The sequence below is a fragment of the Siphateles boraxobius genome, unplaced genomic scaffold, assembly GCF_051911475.1.
Source record: "Siphateles boraxobius isolate OS27281-9 unplaced genomic scaffold, OSU_SipBor_1 7, whole genome shotgun sequence".
Classification (NCBI taxonomy): domain Eukaryota; kingdom Metazoa; phylum Chordata; class Actinopteri; order Cypriniformes; family Leuciscidae; genus Siphateles; species Siphateles boraxobius.
Genome location: NW_027509197.1, coordinates 27273344 through 27293888, shown reverse-complemented (window position 1 = coordinate 27293888; position 20545 = coordinate 27273344). Strand labels below are relative to the sequence as shown.

The 20545-nt window shown below is 37.8% G+C and overlaps 2 protein-coding genes across 6 annotated transcripts; both read right to left on the bottom strand.

Moving 5' to 3' along the window:
* Positions 1–79: 79 nt before the first annotated feature.
* Positions 80–2859, bottom strand: LOC143723537 (uncharacterized). Of its 2 annotated transcripts, none has more exons than XM_077216075.1 (8): positions 2354–2859; positions 2137–2255; positions 2004–2064; positions 1843–1910; positions 1656–1758; positions 951–1069; positions 697–842; positions 80–619 (listed from the first exon to the last, which is right to left on the bottom strand). In XM_077216075.1, the coding sequence occupies exons 1-8, from the start codon at positions 2415–2417 to the stop codon at positions 463–465; spliced, it is 837 nt and encodes a 278-aa protein (XP_077072190.1). In that variant the 5' UTR covers positions 2418–2859; the 3' UTR covers positions 80–462. The 2 variants fall into 2 exon arrangements, with proteins under 2 accessions (XP_077072190.1, XP_077072189.1); XM_077216074.1 differs by having other exon boundaries at positions 393–619; positions 2004–2067; positions 2354–2559.
* Positions 2860–3358: 499 nt separating this feature from the next.
* Positions 3359–20412, bottom strand: med14 (mediator complex subunit 14). 4 transcript variants are annotated; one of them, XM_077216331.1, is made up of 30 exons: positions 20003–20402; positions 19452–19478; positions 19177–19282; positions 18922–19095; positions 18714–18843; positions 18437–18565; positions 17692–17799; positions 16454–16586; positions 16226–16376; positions 14601–14712; positions 14200–14325; positions 14043–14121; positions 13804–13963; positions 13514–13708; positions 12859–12993; positions 12672–12748; positions 12055–12215; positions 11806–11952; positions 10920–11011; positions 10660–10812; positions 10174–10443; positions 9582–9798; positions 9095–9220; positions 7824–8006; positions 6730–6956; positions 6435–6614; positions 5268–5375; positions 4548–4673; positions 4156–4345; positions 3359–4002 (listed from the first exon to the last, which is right to left on the bottom strand). In XM_077216331.1, the coding sequence occupies exons 1-30, from the start codon at positions 20170–20172 to the stop codon at positions 3929–3931; spliced, it is 4266 nt and encodes a 1421-aa protein (XP_077072446.1). In that variant the 5' UTR covers positions 20173–20402; the 3' UTR covers positions 3359–3928. The 4 variants fall into 4 exon arrangements, with proteins under 4 accessions (XP_077072446.1, XP_077072447.1, XP_077072448.1 ...); XM_077216332.1 differs by having other exon boundaries at positions 10920–10981; XM_077216333.1 differs by lacking the exon at positions 9095–9220 and having other exon boundaries at positions 20003–20412.
* Positions 20413–20545: the final 133 nt, after the last annotated feature.

Genomic DNA, 20545 nt, shown 5'->3' with positions numbered 1-20545 from the left:
TATATATATATATATATATATATATATATATTCTTTATTTTCTTTTTTTACTGTTAACCAACATATCCACTTCTCCTAATCACCTTGTTTGAGTTTATTTTGTGACAATGACCAGGCTATACACTACATTAGAAGGGTGGAGACATGAAATCACACATGTAATGGTGATGAACACTGCTAGCACTCATCAATGGGAAGAACATCTGCTACAGTCACTTCAAATATACAGATGCATTATAAAAAAAACATTGCATTTTTTTAAAGAAAGAATCCTCTATGAAAACTCAGAAATCATGAGCAAACAATGCAAAAAAAAAAAAGGCTAAAACTTTTTTCTTTATAACACTGTTTCAAGGTCTTAAAAATAGATCTGTATAACATTATCACAGTCTTATCTGTGGTCTATGCAGATGAACAAAATCAAGTGACACTCTAAATTATTATTTTACGAGAGAATCACTTTTATTCTGTGACATTTTCTCGCCACCCACTTGAGACACTGTGGATCCAGCTGTTAGGAGAGGTTAGGACAGATTCCTTTACCGGATTGAACTCTCTGCTGAGCTCTTCTGAGAGTGTCAGTACCGTTGATATAATGTTTTGTGTTAACTCTGACACCCTGTGAAAATTAAATCCATTACGTATGCATGATTACTTACTTCTGAATCTAACAAATGGAATCAAAACCAATCTCACCAGCTCAAGAGATGTGCTGGCAACTGAGGATCCAGCTTGGACCCGTCCTCTTTTGAAAGAGACATTTTCAACTGCTTGAAATTGGCCTCAATATCCTTTCTTATGATGGAAAATGACAAGATGTCTTTGAAAGACTTTAGCACTTGCTGTAACAGAGACAAAAAAAATTTTCATGTTGTACAGAATCCAACTTTTTCATGCTTTTTATGGATAGATAATATTAAGTGAATAAAGATTAAGTCAAACAAACTCACATAAATTGCTGATAGCTGATGTGCGATGTACTTATGACTCCCCAGATGCTTCACATCTTCATTTACCTGCTGACTGAGAACCAGCAGCTGGTTCATCCTCCCAATATAAGGAAAATAAGCTGGAAAGTATAGAAACATTTTAATCAACCTGATTACTGGGCATTGCTTCATTAAAGAACACTATTTTATACGTGTAAATAAATAAAACCTTCCTACGCTTAAAATGTGAGATTCTAGCACTTTTCAAATATGTATGTTTGTTCATTTTAATATAAATGTAGAATACATGTATTAAGAAATCCAGTTTGTAAAAGTATGCTAAAAACTAGCAAATTACTTTTCTGAAGCATTCTATGTTGTCTTATTATTATTATCATGATGTAATTATTTTTTGTTATGCATTTTATGTATAGGTTTACTTATTAATTTTTTTATTATCTTGAAATGGATATTATTTTTAATCTTACTTTATAGTAATTATGGTATTTGTACTTTTTTCATGTGAAGTACTTGGTGCTTATTGTAATGCTTTTTTATTGTAGAACACCATAGGCTGCGTTTCTTGTATAAAAGGTGAAATACAAATAAAGTTTATTATTATTATTATTATTATTACGGTCTCAACCATTGGGTGGTGAATGTTACAGTTACCGCATTCCAAAATAATTACCATTCTAGACAATTATTCTACTTTTGTGGTCTCACCATCTGCAGGAGATTTTTCCAGCATGTCAATAGGCCTTCCGTGTATCATATAAACTTCCACTCGAGGAAATAGATCGAATAAATTTATAACATCCAAATATTCCTAAAGAAATGGAAAATAAATGGGAACACATTATCCAAAAATGATATTTAAGAGGAATGGTTAATTGGTGATTAGTTAGCCTACCTCCAGCTGAAGCACCGGTTCAGACGAATGTTCAAGGCACTGGTTCATCTGATTTATTATCTCAGCCACTATTGACAAAACCAGATTCAGAGGTTGTACATTATACCAATTATACTAATACAGTAAAGTTATTATTGTCATCAAAGTAGTCTTAAGCTTACCATGTCTCTTAAAACTTTCAGACTCCTCAGGGCTAGAGTCCTGTTTAAGATTCTCCTGAAACTGCTAATGTAGATTAGATGTTTGAATGATGAGACAAACACACAAGTATCAGCATCAGTGTGAGTGTCTCACCTGATGGACCTGAGCTCTGATCAACAGATCCAGCTGGCTGCAGAGACACAGCATCTCCAGTGCCACCTGATCACAGCTCAGGTGAATGGGCATCAAGGGCTTCCTCACACACACCTCAACTGTAAACAACGAGAAATAAAGCAGGAATGTGTTCATATTCAATCAGAAGATCATTTCATAAAAAAAAAAAAACTGTTATTGAAGAGATCGGCATTACCTTTGAAATGTGAACGATAGGAACAAGGTTTGCAAAGCGGATCCGTCAGACTCACAGCTGCCATTGTCACCGTAATAATCGCACCAGTGACAGATTTATATGATTAATACTGAATTTATTAGTTTGTTTATCCATTAAGGGCGGTTGTCACTCTCATTGCAAAGGGACATTTCAGCGGTCCTCCTCTCCATTGTGTTCATTCATTCAAAAGATATGTAAATAAAAGGCGTGGTCAAAACGACGAGAAACCACCGAAATGTGCCGGAGTTCTGTGAATCTGCAGTGATACCTGCGGTAGAAATAGAATAAAGTCGCTAGAATAGCCAGTTTCTGAGACAAGTGTCGGAATGGGCGGGCTTAGTGGCCCAGGACGAGTCGAAATACAATAAAATAAAAATTTACGTTGTGTAAATTCTGTTCATATGCTTTAATGTTTCTCAGTTGTAGTATTTAGGATGATTTACATTTCTATAGACCGCTAAGCAGTAGGCTACGTTTATTGAATCGTCACGAGGAACCGATAACATTTCTTTGCGCTGTTCAGGATGGACCAATTACAGTCGTTTGTGGTTTGGTTGACGTTTGTGGTTTAAAAAAATAAAAATTTGTATAGATATTTTCCGGGTGGTGACCGGTATTTTGAACATTGTTTTACACAGCTTAATTTTTAACCCTCATGGTTAATTTCTCATTCATCTTTAGTCACTTAGACCTAGGCTCCTAAAGATAAACCCCTCTGGCGAATGATTTGACTTACCTTTTTGTGTTACATTTATCATTATCAGAAGATAAAACATATAACAATAATTCAATTTTTTTTATATATTTTCATATACAATTGTATAATTCTTAAAAAAGCATAACGAGAATGCATAATTATGATGTATAACAATTACACCCAAATGGCAGACATTTCTTCAGTGACAGATAAAGATAACATCATTTTCTTTTCTAAATATATTTAATTTAACTTTAACAAAAAAGAAGGAATTGTTAATGAAAGGGTGGAGTTATTTCCAATGTTTATTAAATAGTAATAAACACAGACAAGAAAATGTTTTAGAGCTCTTCCATGATTCCAATGAATTACAATAAAACACGGCTTATTTAAATGCATCACTATTTCAAGTGACATAAGAAATCAAAGTAATGCAATCAAAATAAACATTTAAATAGTGTGCTGATAAAGAAAACATCTTGCATATCTTGTATTACAAAAAAAGACAAGAATTTTTCTGCAAAGTCTCAAATAAAAAAAATACAGCTGTAGTTAAACATTTTTTCTATCACAATCATTTCCATAAGAAGTGCATCTGAAAAAAAATAAATGCGTTAGCAGAACTTCGCCAAGCTATTTTTAAAAAAAAAGAAGTCCTGCTTTTGCTACAATTTTTAATTTACATGCTTCATTATACAATAAAAAAATGTTCCATCATATTTCTGCTCCCTTTTTTGACGATATGATACACCATTCAGAAGAGTCCATTGGCTGCAGCAGAAAACCTGAATCTCCCTGGAGTTAGGGATAAATTTATTAACTGACAAGTCTGGAGAAGTTTCCTGAGAGACACCAAATTATGGCCGTCCACCAGGATTCAGCGTGAGATTAGCCATAAGCTCATGAACTGCTGCAAATATTGTGCACTCCCCTGTTAGAAAAAGGTTAGAGTTAATATTGAAATGTGAATGAAGGAAAATAAAATGTACCTAAGTTAAAAAAAAATTCATATTAAATAAAACAAATAAAAGATGCATATTCAAACATTCAAAATCACGGATCTACATTAGAATGACGTGCGAACCTGATCGTGGCGGATGGTGCTCATTGAACCTCCTGAGGATGGAGCTGACCATCAAGGCCGCGGCTCCCGAGGAGCTGTGCTGGCGGGGGATATCGGCCTGTTGGGTCAGTCCAGTAGCCATGTCGTACACAATGGGCACTATGATGCTGATGGGCTCCTGGGTTACCGGTATCCTTTGGGTCAGCTGGAGCTGTAGAAGAGAACCTCTTCAAGTTAATATATGTCAGGGATCAACAGTTAATTCAAAACACAGAACAAACAGAGCTGCTGGGTGTACAATGGCCAGGAAATAAATCAGAATTCAAAAGATCAGCAGTAAAGCAGGAGTTGATTTGATCCATTAAGAATTGGTTGTATACTGAAAGTGTGAAGGAGTGATTAAAATCACTCACAAAGAAGAGCATCTTGGTCTTCAGCACCACAGCAATGGTTCCTGGTGGGGCAATGGGAGGAGCGCTGGGTGGGATGGTCAGACAAAATTGCACATTCCAATTCAGCTGGGCCGCTTGGTCTGGGAACTAGAGGAAAACGATAAACCGATTAGGGGTTACGTTTGTAGGATAAAAAATCAAATAAATAAATAAATAAATATATATGTCTTTTCTAGGATCGTTTATAAAAGCCACTTAAATGTCCAAAATGAACTAAGACCTAATCCTGGCTTAATTTAAGCCATGTTTGTGAAACCAGGCCATAAACGTGCACATCAACCAGATTACTTTATTTAGCATTCATGTAAACACTTTGAATGAAATCATTCCGATTGATGAATCCGAACATAAAGTGTCAATGTAAACGTGGCTAGTGTCACATGCTCAAGAAACATTTCTTATTATTATGGATGTTAAAAACAGCTGTTTTGCTTCATATTTTTGTGGAAATCCTTATACAATTTTTTCAGGATTCTTTGATGAATGAAAAAAATTCAAAAGAACAGCATTTATTTTATTTTTTTACAGTGTAAATGTCTGTCACTTTTGATCAATTTGATTTTTCCTTTCTGAAAACTATTCTTTAAAAAAATCTTACTGATCGCAAATTGTTGAAAAGTAGTCTATGCTTGCAAAAAAAAAGATTTTTTTTTTTTTCAAATAAACATAATTTGTGCTTACCAACTCCAATTTCATGATGCGAACACAGTCTCTGAGTATGTTGGTAGGAGCTCCCAACAGCTTTGTGAAGGCATTTAGTGTGTTGTATTTAAAGGGTGGTCCTGCAACCTAAGGTGAAAGTGAAAGAGAATGAGAATGACTTGCAGGACTGGAGAATACCTGGCTTGATTTCACTTGGCTCAGTGAACTGATTTTCTTTAAAATGTTAAAAAAAAAAAAATTTAAAAACCACTAATTCCACCAAACAGAATAGCACAAATAAGTGTTTTCAAACTAGTTAAATGTGGGGTAAGCAATATTTGAAAAACGCTGTTTAAAAGTTGTCTGGACCGACAACAACAAACGTGTAGCCAATCACCACGACGGGTCGTATGGCGGTGGAGGAGGGAGAACGAGCAAGAGGGAGATTTGAAGAAAGACAGTAGAAAGAGAGATGGCTGAGACATAATAAAAAGAGAAAAGCTCTTAAGAAAATCACTGGAAAACAAAGGATTATGATCAGGAAAGAGCTTTGGTACAGCGTTAATATTAGAAAAGCTTTCTAGCACTGAAGAGAGCTAAACGGGAAGGCCTGAAAACAGACACGGAGGTTGCTTTGATTCCACTCCATACATTTTTCGTCCTTTCTTGTCGTTCGTTCATCATCTTCGCTTTATTTTTCTTAAAGCATTACCTTGTTGCGCTTCTGCTACGATAAATAGACATCCAGTCTTGCATTGCGTGTGTAACGGAGGCCAGCTAGTGAGAGTTGTGCGGGCTGATGACTACTAGAGAACGCGGTGTTTACTGTTTAGTGTCCTTGTTAGTGCACCCGCCTCACATGCCAGCGATCGGGGTTCGAGAACGACTCTGAGCAGGGCGATTAGGATTGGAGGGTGAGAAATGAAGAGAGGGGTGTGTTTGCTTGGGTTGATTTCAAATATCAACAATATCCAGCAACGACTTCGAAAAATAACATACTTCTCCTTTAAGCAGGTATTTCCAAACTCGTGACATTGGTTGAGCCAATGGTGTCAAAATAAGCTCATCAGGGCACTCAAACAAACAGATTGCAATTCTGTCTGCTGCCACTTTCCAAAATGTAATGAAAAAAGAGGAAATTTGAGCTTCACTGAACATCACATCAAATGATAGTTAGTAAGTTGATGCAAAGAGTTAATTTCCTACCCTGGTCTCAAAGAACTTCTCTAGGACCTGCAGCTCCTCCTGCGACCAGGGTCCAGTGTTTTCTGGTGTGACTTTTAGCTGCAGAGTCTGGTAGGATTTGGGGTTGAGTGCCACTCTACATTTAAGCACGTCCGTCTTAAACATGATGACGCCTGGTTCATTGGAGTTCACAATAGTAAGCTGCAAAGAGAAAGTAGTCTTGTGTAATTCAAATAGACTATACAAGCAGAATCAACATTCTGATGTGTCAAATGATGTGGTAATAATAGCAATATGTTAACTGTTTCTGACTCACGTTGGGTTCTATCTGGATGATTCTCTGTAGGTGTCGCCTCATGATGACAGAGCCAAGGAAGCGCTCGAGAGGTGAGCACAGGTAGCTACCCGCCAGCCCTGGCACCGGGCACGGCATGGGTGAAGGCAGAAGCAGCACATGTAGTTTGCTGTGGGTGAGGATGGTTGGAATAGAAGCGGCCCAGGACCGTTGTGGAAGTTTTCGAGGAGGGGGCATTGCCTGTGAACCTGCACACACACACGCACAGTGATTGAACTAATTCAGCTACTGCAAATTGTTTGAAGAAATACTCAAACATCAAACCTAGTGAATAATAGTAATTATTGAGTTCATGTCACATACACTCTCAGGAAAATGTCTAGGTAATATTTTACCCCAGGATAAAATAAATAAAATAAATAAAAAAATCATAATAATTCTCTTTTTATAAAATTAACAGTCTAATTTTAAAACCATCAAGATATTTTGCATTGTAGCATAATTGTCAAGACAATTAAGCAACAAAAAATTTAAAACTGCAATAAAAACAAAATGCATTCTCATTATAATTTCTTATTATCAATGCTGCAAGTGCAAACAGTTGTGCTGCTTAATATGGCTGTGGGAATCATGATAAAAAATAATTATTTGATGAATAGAAAGTTCAAAAGAACAGCATTTATTTGAAATAGAAATATTTTGTAACATTATAAAATGTCTTTACTGTCACAAGTTAATATTCCTTGCTGACTAAAAAAGTATTAAAGGGATGGTTTGAATTTCTTTCTTCTGCAGAACACAAAAGAAGATATTTTGAAGAATTGTTTTTTCAATACTGTGGAGGTCAATCAACTGTTTAGTTACCCATATTCTTCAAAATATCATCTTTTGTGTCCAGCGGAAGAAAGAAATTTATACAAGTTTGAAAAGAAATTGAAGGTAAGTAAATGACAGCATTTTAATTTTTGGCTATCCATTTCATTTCTTTCAAAAAAACGTTCAGCCCCCAAACTTTTGAATGATATTGTAAGCATATTTTAAAAAATATTAAGTAAAATGCTGGCTTTAAACATGTTTTTATATTACAGATCTATCTTTAGACTCTATGGACTTACTGGTACCAGCTCGAGGGGAGTGGGATGGGTCTGGAATGGGTGAGTGCAAAGAAGGGTTGCCTGGTGACATGCCAGTGATTCGTGCACCGGGGGAGGGTCCAGAAACCTGTGGGGAACCTGGCCAGGGGGCAACTCTTGGGCTGGTGGACAAAATTGTATATGGTGAACTGGGGTCAAGAGTTCCTGCAGAAAAAAGAAAGAAAGAAAAGCATTTGGACCATAATTCAACATCTTGAGGTGGGTAGTAGTTTCCATCGACAATGTAGACAGTGATTTTTTTTTAGTCCAGAGCAGTAACGGTGCTCCATACAGCCCCCAAAAATGCACATCCCTACTGAATAGGGGAACTCTGAAACCAGTATTTCTCTGTGAAGTCAGAGATGCTTTTATGAAGCACCATACAAGGATGGGATCAAGGCAAAAACTGCCGCTGATTAACTTTCTTTCACAGTTTCAACAGCAGAACAGTTATGGCATTCTGGCACATCAAAATGTATTGCATAGGGGCATATTGCGACTAATGTTAGGTAGTAGACAATACCCAGCCCTAATTAACAACAAAAAAAACCTACTATCATTCAAAAGGTTGGGGTCAATAAGATTTTAAATTGATCAAAGTGACAGTAAAGACGTTTACAATGTTAGAAAAGATTTTTATTTCAAATAAATGTTGTTCTTTTAAACTTTCTATTCATCCGAGAATCCTGAAAAATTGTATTGTTGTCACAGGAATAAATTGGATATTAAAATAAAAAAATAATATTTTTAATTGAAATAATATTTCACAATATTACCGTTTTTACTGTATTTTTGACCAAATAAATAGAGCCTTAGTGAGCATTAGATTACTCTTTAAACAAATCTTACAGACCCCAAACCTGACTGGAAGTGTACAAATATTATAATTTATAAAGAATTCCAAAAAAAAAGAAGAAAAAAAAAAGTGGCGGCACAATCAATCAGGCTGATTGGCAGTACCAAGATGTACCCCCCCCCATCCCCATCCCCATATAATCAGAATATGATTTGTACACAGATGTTTTGTCTTCCCAGTCCCACGAGTCAAAAAACAGAAAGAAGCAGGAGATAATACAAGTAGCATCAAGAAAGTGCCCATTTAAGCAGACTAAATCCTCCATGCGGCAGGTCGAGAGGTAGCAACAAATCAGAAGTCTTTCACCAGCCCATCAAAGATTGAAAGCCCTGGACCGCAGAGGTAAGGAGGAAGGCTAATCAACAAAGCCCTAGATCCAGGACTCCCATACACTTACCATGTGGGCTGGCAAAGTTGGAGGTCTGCCCCATAGAAATGCCCAGAGAGGAGGGAGAAGGGATGGGACCAAAGGGAGAAGGGGCCCGCAGAGCTCCACTAGGGGAATTGGCTGCGTGGATGTTCCCTGCACAAAATTAACCAATCAGTGGCCTTATCAACATCTGACAGGAGTTCCCTTTCACACACGCTGCAGCTAAAGCTTGACAGGAGCTGCAGGCCCCGAATGGAGATGGGTGGACAAGTCTATGACTGTGGGCATGCTTCTCTGCCAGGATGCACAGTGATGGTGTCAAAGCACAACTGACCAATAAAAGCATGCATGTCCACAGACAAGAAGAGCTCGTGAGACGGTTTTGCAATGAGTGGGACACCAATGAGAAAATGTTTCCTCTGCTTTTGATTCCCCAGCTCCATGATGGCATGAGCAGCACGGCACAGACAGCAAATTGACAGAATTTGACACGAGAAAATACACACATATATACCTGGAGACTGAGTTGTCATCATGGAAGGGGAGGGAGGCACGTGGTACGGGTTGGGGGGCGATGTGAGGGGTGGGTACACCCCTCTGCCTGGAGGCTGTGTCTGGGTATGGGGCATGAAGGTGTCATCCATGCTTATCGGGGACGGAGGATTGTCGTCCTCATTGACTGAGCGTCTGCGTGCATCCTGGTTACTATCCACAAACATGTTTAAGAAGGTCTGAGGAAATAATAATGGAAGAGTGAAAATTACACTCATGTACGCCTCTACTACTCCTCTACTGGATAAAGGGATAATGCACCCATAAATTAAATTCTGTCATTTACTCATTCTCAGGTAGTTCTAAACATATACGAGTTTCTTTTTCACCAGAACAGAAAAGACATGTTCAAGAATGTTGGTCACCTAAAAGTTCCTATTGACTTCAATTGTATGCACAAAAAACATATTGGTTACCAACATTTTTCAAAATATATATTTTTTTTGTGCAGAAAAAGAGAGTCATACATGTTTGGAATGACATGAGGGTGAGTATATGAGGACATCATTTTTTGGGTGGACTATCACTTTCATAACATGATTTGCTCCACCCACCTTCAGTCCAGGGGCAGGGTAGAAACCTTCAACTATCTTGGTGTTGTCAAACAGACTGTAGGCCCCGTCACGAATAGCTACCACACCTCTGCTACGGCAGTAGATGTCGATGCAGTACATGTTGCGGAAGGCCAGTCGGATGTGAGTTGGTGACTGGGGCAGAATGGAGAAGCACTGGTACGCTGTATTGGTCCTTTGGGTGAGTCCCAACATAGGCACTGTGGGTAGCTTGTTGATGGCATTTAGAGGAGCTAGAGTGTCTGAGAGGATCTAAGAACAGACAAGTACGTAAAAATATTACCAGCAGCTACTAATAAATAGCACTTCAAATTGGTCAGTTAATTTTGTTTTGAAAACAAACAGTGTGTTTAAATTTACCAACATAATTAATAAAACTACAAATTACAGGTCGTCGACCAGTGAATGCTTAGATTTTAGTAAGTGAATAAAGTAAATTAAGCTTTATAATCCCAAGGCTCTAGATACCTGTAGAAGTTGTACTACATTGGGTGTCTTGTTGAACATCTCTTGAAGTTGGTGGAGAATTATGTTGTGACAGTTGCTACAGCCTGAATTGGGCCCAACAGTCCCCAGGGCCAGATGGAAACGCTGGGTAACTGAATTCCACTGTATCGTAACCTAAAAGAAACAGGATGGAGGTTGCAGTAAATAAAACAAGTCTGATTTAAACTAAATCACTAAATAAAGATTCAACATGCATTTTAACAAGTTGAAAAGGTTTTTACCGAGCTGCCTTTGGTACTGCCATAACATAGAACCAGCTTCCGATAATTATACAGTCGTATCTCTGAGAAAAGGCTCAAATATGAGGGCATCTCTGGAAAATGTAGATAATTATTTTTTTATTTTAAGCAATGCAAGCCATCATGCATTTTCCCATTCCTACTTTACTTTTCAAAAGTTTGGAGATGGTGAATTTTTTTAAAACGTTTATGAAACAAGTCTCTTATGCTTACAAAGGCTTTATTTGATAAAACAGTGATAAAGCAATATTGTGGAATATTGTTTAAAAATGTAAATAACTGTTTTCTATTTTAATATATTTTAAAATGTAATTTACTCCTGTGATGGCAACACTGAATTTTCAACTGCCATTACTCCAGTCTTCAGCAGCAGCGTTTACATGGACGCTAATAATCCGACTGTAATCGACTAGTAGCACAGTCAGAATAAAAATAAAACAAAGTCACATGTAAATCACATCAATCGGAATGTCAAAAAAATCAATTCCGATTTGAAGCTTGACATAGAAACGCGCACATCAACCCAATCAATTTATTAAGCGTTCATGTAAACACTAAGCTCAGATTCATCAATCAGTAAATGTGGCCATGTAAATGTAGCCAGTGTCACATAATCCTTCAGAAATCATTCTAATATCCTTATTTTCTGCATTTTGAAATCTTACTGCCCCCAAACGTTTGAAAAGTAGTGCAGGTCAATATCTCAAATTAATACAAAATTACCAATTTGTCAGCTAAATTATAAAATAACAGTAAATTATCAAATTAAAACAAATAAATGTACTATGACATAAAAGGAATACACGTTATAGCTGGTTATGACAAAAACTACTAGTGATTTACCTGGTTAGAACAGTTAGTTACATACCAGGTAAAGAGCGTGAGAACTCCAGCACACATTCATAAAGCTGACTAACGCTGTTCCAATCATTCAAGAACATCTCCACAACTTTCCTGCCACCTACTGGCTCTGATAGGGGATTCTCATACGTCAGGTAGACATGCCGCATGGAAGCTGAATTGAAATAGAAAATATTGAGAAAAATAAAAAAAGGTGATCACTCACACATCACTGTATTGTTTTGAAAGCCATTAACAAACAAGGAACTCTCTTTACCTTGCTCTTTGTTGGATGTGCTGTTTAGTGGGCAACTGGAGAAAACCAATTCTGCCACCCAGGTGCGATTATTGCGGCCCTGTAGTCTGAACGTGCAGTCTAGCAGGGAACGCTCTAGAGTTTTTCTTGTTTCCTCACTCACTCCCTTACAAGGTGGAATTCTGAGAAAGGAGGAAAGCAGTTAGTACACATACATTTTTTCAGAGTTTTTGAAAGAAGTCACTTGTGATGGAAATCTAAATTAACAGCAGCAATTACTCCAGGCTTCAGTGATACCTGATCCTTCAGAAATCATTCTAATATGCTGATTTGCCACCCAAGAAACATTTATTATTGTTATTATCAATGTTGAAAACAGTTGTGCGGCTTCATATTTTTATGGAAACAGTGATAAAAAATTATAAATGTCATTTCTGTAACTTGTAATCAATTTAATTTAGTATTAATTTCTTTACAAAAAAAATCATACCAACTCCAAACTTTTGAATGGTAGTGTACATGGGACAAAGACAGCAGTCATGAACAAAAAAAAATTGCTATATGCACATCTACCACATGTGCCAGTGTGGTTTATCAACTTCCGAGACGCTGAACTGACAGCCAAAGACAAATCTTACTTCAGAATACGTATAGCGTGGCTACAACCGTCTCCTTCGACCTGAACTCCCTGATGAGGAATCTCCATATTCGACAACTGCGAGAGTAAAAGACCATTCAGTAAACACAAAATGTGACGTTTACGAGAAATAGCTTCAGATAATACAAAACTGCCATCACCATCTAATGGATATAGAGTTACAGTACCTCACAGCGTAATCCGATGAGGGGCATGTTGGTGTCACACATAGCCACCAAGTGGGCAAGCTCCTTATTGAAGGCACACATTTCTCCTGACCTCTTGGGTTTCTTCGGTTCAATGGCACTTTGCTCTCCAGAAAACTATGTAGTGACAAAAACAAGAATATTAATTACATACAATATAAAACTGAAGAACACAATAGACAGTAACTTTTTTTCTGTATTGGGACATACATCTTGGGGGCGGGGACAATCGGTTGTTGATTGAATGGAGGTAGATCTCAATGCAAGCTTGCAGATGATTGTAAGAAAAGTGGTTTAAGATTTAAGCGGACTAAATGATTGGAGAAGTCCGGCAAGTCTCCAAGTTTGTTGCTTAACCGGAAGATCGATTTATGATCATTAAATTTAAAATTACATGGTCAAAACATTTTTTTTTTTACAAAAATTAAACATGCATGTATGAATTGTTGACAATAAGATCAATAACATGCCTTTAGAATATAGGTAGGGTGAATTTCCATTTCATGCCGACTTTAAAGGGGCACCCGCCTCACCTCTTTAAATACAACACAAAGTGGTTTAAGATGTTAAAGAAAAAGATAATATTTTAGGTTCTGCGTCAATTATTCAGTTCAGAATATTTCATTGAGTATCCCACCTTCCTCTTGGACCCAGGACGAGTCATTCGACCACATGAAATGTCCTGCACAAGCTCCTCGAGGTTGGGCTTAAACTGTTGTAGCAGCTGAGCAGCAGGCAGCCCATCCTCACTCTCCATCTGACTCACAGACAGGAAGTAGTACTTATACTGAAGCTCTGTCGAATTGCTGGACACATCAAACATCTCGACCACCTGAGTAAAGACAAGAGTTAATTAAATGTTTATTTACATAAATGTACAAAAATCTTTATCGGTGAGATAAGTAAATTAAATATTGAAGTATTTACAATATAGTATTGTGGAAGGCGGGTGAGTTTGATGAAGAGGCGATGTTTTGACAGGTTGCCCACAGGATGCGTGGTTAAGTTAGAGAGATGGATCGTGTCTGCACACAGTGTGGGAAGATGCTTCACAGACTGTCGACATCTCTGCTCGCCCAACCAGAATCTGTTCAAAACATAACAGATTAACAACAGCCACTGTCATAATATGTAACGCACTTAGAACAGGTAGCTTGACTGATTACTTTAGCTGTTGTAACCAGGTGACGATGCGCTTCATGTCATCGTTGATAGTCTTTTCAATTTCGTCCAACATGGACTGATCTGGAAAGAAACCAGAAAGGTAGGTTAAGTAGTTCAAATGATCAGATGTGGGCCGAATCCAATAGATATGCGACTAACCGACTCCATAGAGCATTGGCTGAAACATTCCTGAATGCAAATCGACAAATATGTGGAGGCACTCAGATCGGCCGCAGGGCTCCAGTATTGGTATGACTAGTGTGGGCAGTGCAGTTTCTATGAAAGCTGAAAAATATAAACACAATACACATGTGCGTTATGCATGCATAACTTATAATAGATTTACCCTTCATCTGTTTTATAACGATTAACCTTTCCATGTAAAGGACTGTTTTCAAGTTGAAAGATGGCAGATAAAAAAAAATGAACATTATTTTATTATCAGTATTAACAGTATGAAAATGGATATTATTAATTTAGATATTTGCTTCCCTACACAATAAAGCACAGCCTCTGGTAAATCAAGCAGGGTGAAGATCTCTGTGGTGTAAAATACTCACAGTTATCACTAGGGTTGCTATTTTTCAGGATGGCTTTGAGTTCTTGCAGTTTCTGATGCGAGCGGGCATGCACACTATCGATCAAAAGCTTTTCCACTGAGAGATGATCGATCTGAAAGAAGAGCCCACAAACAGCCCTAATAAGCTTTTATCCTCATTACTGTTATTATACACAAACTAAGTTTTTTTAAAGAAGTCTCCTATGCTCAAGGCTGAATTTATTTGTTTAACAATTCAGCAAAAACAGTAATATTGTGAGATATTACTATTTTAAATAACTGTTTACTATTGTAATACATTTTTAAAAAACATTTATTCCTGTGATTGTAAAGCTGAATTTTCAGTCGTCAATTCGATTACACAGTTTATTTTGATCCCTAATCTGGTCATGTTTCACACATAACTACACTCTAGAGCAGATGCTAATGGCTAACATGGCATTGCCACTTAAAGCAGCACTATGCAGTTTTTTTAGCTTAACTGAACCGCTTCAGAGTTATTGGAATGGTTATATGAATCTTTTCGGGTTGAATGGTGGTCGTCTCGCCCTCCCCGGTGCCTGTGAGTGGAAAAACCGCACTTGCAACTTTGGGCCGGGCGGGCCGCCGTCAAGAAGTATCATGTGATATCATCTCTCGCGATGTAACGAATTGCTTTACGGCACTGCACACATTACACGCAAACACGCCCCCATTCAGGATCCAGCTAGCTATAAGAACAACTATCGTCCCATGGCAAAGCCGGCATATAAGAAGCAGAAAACTAGGAAAGTATTGTCGTAGTAACAGAGAAAGAGGAAACGGCAGACTGACCGTGCAAGGAGTCAGACACGAGTAAATATCGGACCTGCGTTTTCAGAATGGCCAAAAAACTAAGAAAGCGTGGTCAGAAGAGTCTAGAAAAAAGTTAACGAGAATCTGACAGCGCGAGGAACCGGACAAGAGTCCCACTCAGTCAGGCTTTCATTGTTAAAGTTGATTCCTGCGATTACCATGAGAACAGTTGTCAATATCTCACATAATTATCAGGACATAAATAAGCCTACACGTTGTAAATGGTGTAAATGAGCGCAATTTGCAAACTATTATGATAAATTGCAATAATCATGTCTAACAACTTCATAACGGACATTGTTACGAAATAATGTGACGTACATGATACACTTTAATAGTGTCATCTGGCATTTAGGCCCAGGTAAGCCTAACGCGGTAGGCTACTTTATTATTATGAAGTGCAGAGGCCGTGAGTGCAGATACGCTGTGCGTGAGTTGTATTTACGACAGTAACGTTAAATACAAGTACTCTACAGCGACTCTAGGGATCGCTGTTTGACAAAAACAGAAATCCTGCATAGTGCCGCTTTAATACGGTTGCGTTAATACAGCATTTTGTTTTTACGAGAGTGGTTGTGGGCCCTGAAAATGTGCAGGCTCGTATTAAGCGGCGCCTGCCCTACTGGCATACATTAGCATCTGCTCTAGAGTTTTGTTTGAAACATGACAGGGGTTTAGGGATTCAAATAAAGCGTGATCGACGTAAATGATTATGTCTATGTGTCGTTCCAGCCCTACTATCAATATCATTATTTAAATAAAAAGGATATTAGTTTAACCAGTGAAACTCACCTTCATGGCTCTTTCCATTAATCTGGAATCACAGGCAGGCAGTGGAGGCTCATGGGAAATCTGTAATGGCTTGGAACCATCCGTCTCATCAATTTTAATGGTGACCTTGTGCACAGGTGCCGTGCCAGTCTTTCTACCCAGGACCTGTTGACTGCAAGGCAAAAATCAAGAGATGCAAAAACAAGAGTAAAATTACACAAAAAATCTGTAGTGAATTTTGAAACTTACTTCCAGACTGACAACGTGAGGCACTTGGCAGGGAAATAGCGCTCCACCTGCACTAGATCACCCCATCGCTCTCTGATCAACATCAGAGTCTGCGAATGCAACACCTCCAGCTGTAGTGATAGGCAAAACGAGTCTGACACAAGTCATCAAGGAAACCTTTTTGATTTAACACTTTGTCTAGGCTGGTAAAACAAAAGCTATACATTTCCACCAAGCTATACATTTCTGCTAAACGCGTGATCCGGTAGACTTTTGACAGCTTCAGGGCTTTCATGAAAACTAATTATACTTACGCATTTTTTGTATCCAGGCCACGAAAAGTTGGATCGACAGAGCGTTATTAAGAAAACAGTTCCCATAATACTCTATAATTCCAGTGGTGGCTCATCAGGGGAGGCAAAGCCAACCCAAATTTTAGAGGTGAAAATGGGAGAAGGACGATTTAATGTTAGTAAAATTACCAGTTATTCATTTCATTTCATGTTTTAAAATATGTATTTCTTGTTTGTAATTTCACCACGGTAAGTGTAACCACCGAGTTCTTCTCCGAAAGTCCCTTATCTGCCGATGTAATTACAAATGTTTGGAAAACTGCTGAGGTGAGTCAAAGGGGGTCAAGAAGGGGAGGGGCAAATCCATCACCAGAGACAAATAACAATTGAGTATTTGAGATGAAAATTACGTGTGATATTAGTTTGAACTGCTACCGCTGTTGTATCAACTGCATATGGAGGGTAGAGATATTGAATTTGATTGCAAACTGCCATTTGGACAGCAGCAGCAAATTAAAAATGAAGGAAGACCCCACGCCTAAGCTGTATATACTACATGAATCAGCTTCACTAAACGGCTGAACGTACTTCTAACACGGACATTTAAAAGGAAAGAAGAATGGATTTTTGCTGCAAGTGATAGGCTAGGTGAGTGAAATTTTTTAATTCTCGCACCTGGGAACAATACTAGTTGACGCCATTACGACTACAAAGTTTGCTAAGTATTTTCTACTAAAGTACAGCACTTTTTGACTCCGGTCAAGCGTAGCCATTGCAGACTGGGAGAAATATGTATTTTTTCTATGTTTTCTATGGTCGTGTAGCACAGGTTTTTTTTTTTTTTACTGCACAAGCAGCCACTTTTTATTGAAAACCCATTTTGCAAGAGGTAAAGTACCCCTTTAAGCAACTGAACAAATGCTCTACTAAAACACGACAATCTTAAGTCTTGAGCTGAAAGGATACGGAGGCAGCTGTACATGTCCTGAAGAGGCTTGTCATCTCCAAACAGGCGGGACTGTACCAATTCGTGGATATAATTCACCTGCATGCTGTGAACCAATGCCCTTCCATCTAAATAAATAACATATAGAGATTTTATTAATAAATAACTTATGAACACAAATAAATACACCCTCTGGTTAAAAAGTTTTAGTTACGTTTTGTAAAAAAATAATATTTTTATTTAGCAAAAATGCATTAAATTGATCAAAAGTGACAGTAAAGACTTTTAGTTTCTTATAAAAGATTTGTTTCAAATAAATGCTTTTCTTTTAAACTTTCTATGATTTTTATCACAGTTTCAACAAAAATATTAAGCAGCACGTCTGCTGATAAGAAATGTTACTTGAGCACCAAATCAGCATATTAGAATGATTTCTAAAGCATCATGTGACACTGAAGACTGGAGTAATGGATGCTGAAAATTCAGCTGTTGTCACAGAAATCAATTAAGTTCTATATACTAAAAAAACAATTGTTTAAAACTGTAATAACATTTTACAATATTACAGAATTTTATTCTATTATTATTGGTGAGCATAAAGGAGACGTAAAACATTAAAAACAACCTTACCAACCCCAAACATTTGATCTTTATAGTAAAAATATATTTATATAAAAAAGTTGTGGAAACAAATGTTCATTCAGATGGGTTGCATGATATCTTAGTTCTGATGCCTTATTAGCCTACACATTGAGAACATATTACCTCCAGTTTCCTTGTCTTCAACTAGAATCTCTAGTTTAAGAAGTCTCCAAGGGATATCAGGATCATCCCCCATCACTGTCAGTGTGGCTTCAAATTCTCCCTCAACTCGAAACTTTACTCGCCCGTTGGCTTGACATGCAAAGAGTTCATAAAAACAAGATCATATGTTGTAAGAACAAAACACAGCGAAAGGATTAAAATGTTTGGAAACATATAACATATTTATTACAGTGCAAAATAAGTCTTTCCCTGTAGATGTGTAGAAGTTGGAACTTACCCACAGTTAAGTTGGCCAGCTGTGGGGGCAAGTCAGTGGTGACTAGTCGATGTCGCAGGATTTGATTCAGCTGATTTAGTGTGGTCTGCTTCTCTGTTTTGGTTATAGGGTCAGGAGGAATAATTTTGTCCTGAAAACAAATAATCCCATTATTTCCTGTTTTCTACATCCACTTAGATACTGCTAAACACTACGTTTGGCTACTCACTCGGATGCATGTGGGCAGACGCGGATAAGACCCGGTGGTTAGTACATCAATGGCAAAAGGGATGGCAAAACTAGGCAAACGCGCATGTACCAAGGCGTCCCTGGCCAGTGATGCCAGTCGGTCAGCGGTGTCAACAAATAAATATGCTTGTTGATCCAGAAATGAGGAGATCATCTGTAAACAGAGCTAAGAATGAATACTACATAAACAAGAATGAAAATAACTCCGATTGGAGGTGGGAAATAAATCACGTACCGCACATTTCTCCACCTTCCCGGCATTACTTGCCCATTTCACAAGAGCAAGCAGACGTACAAAGAGCTGCCGTGTCCGACTGGCAAACTGAACAATTTCAATTTTCCTGTAAGAGACGGGTTAAATCAGTTACGTTTATATGCATGCATAATGTACGCCAGGGGGTTTCAATCAAAGACAGTATAGACAGAATATAGATCATTACAATAATGTAACCAATATTACAATAATGTTTATCGGAGAGTATAAATGAAAACTGCAGGGCAGTTTCTTACCTTTCCATGTCTGTTTTTCGTGGAAGTCTGTGAAAATCATAAAGATATGGTTAAAAATATGAAATGACGGCACAAAGCATTTTATATCTTTCATCCAGACAACTTTGGAGAAGTAACAAAGATCCTTTGCCTCAGAACAAAAATAAAAGTGTGCAAATCTCCATATCTGCTCTGTTTAAAGCAATGCAATAGACTGGGATAGCAATATATCAAAATAATATTACAAGATAAAAGTTCATGTCTGGGTCACCTGCCAAATCTCAAATTCATCTAGGCTGCAAAAGCAGAAAGTAATTTCTGGAGCCAAAGTCACTAGCTTTATCATGTTAAAATATATTATATATCACTTTGCCATGGTTAACCAAATAAGAAGTAACATAATATTGTCAGTAATAGAATGCAGCAACACTTCCATATTATTTAAAGCCAATTTACATTCAAGACTGTTATAAAGTAAACATATGGACCAACGCTAAACTAAATCTAACTTTATTTAACCATGCCTGACTAATGACCATTCAGAACAACCAGACTCTCTCTCATGAACTCACAGCTCAGCCAACAGAGTGATTTCATGGTAGGTTCTCTGCAGCAGAAACTCTATCAGGACGCTGAGTCGAACTCCTTGAGTGGCCGGGGCTCCCGGCGGAGGCTGCGGGGCTGAGGTCGGACCCCCGGCGGGGACCAGCTGTCCGTCCGAACCGATCTGAACTGGAGCCATTTTAAATACAGCGGGAGCAATGTATGGTTACGGGTCCGACCTTTTTTTTAACTCGCGTTTACCGCAAACTAGGCCGAGAGAATATTTTTACGCATACGTCCTAATGTTTATATCCTGCTGAAACGATTTCAACCCATGGAGAAAAGAAGAAATGAGCCTGTACGATGTGGAGAGATGGAGCTCCGCCATCACCCACAGAGCTGAAGCAGGAAACAAAACTCTTCTTTCCTAAATGGCGCTGGATAATTTATTTAAAATAAAAGTCTGAAAGCCAAAAAACGTGACTTTTAAAAGGATTACATTTGTTTTTTTATTTTATTTTTATTTCTTTAACAGTAAATTGTAATGGAAAAATAACTTAATTTTTTAAAAA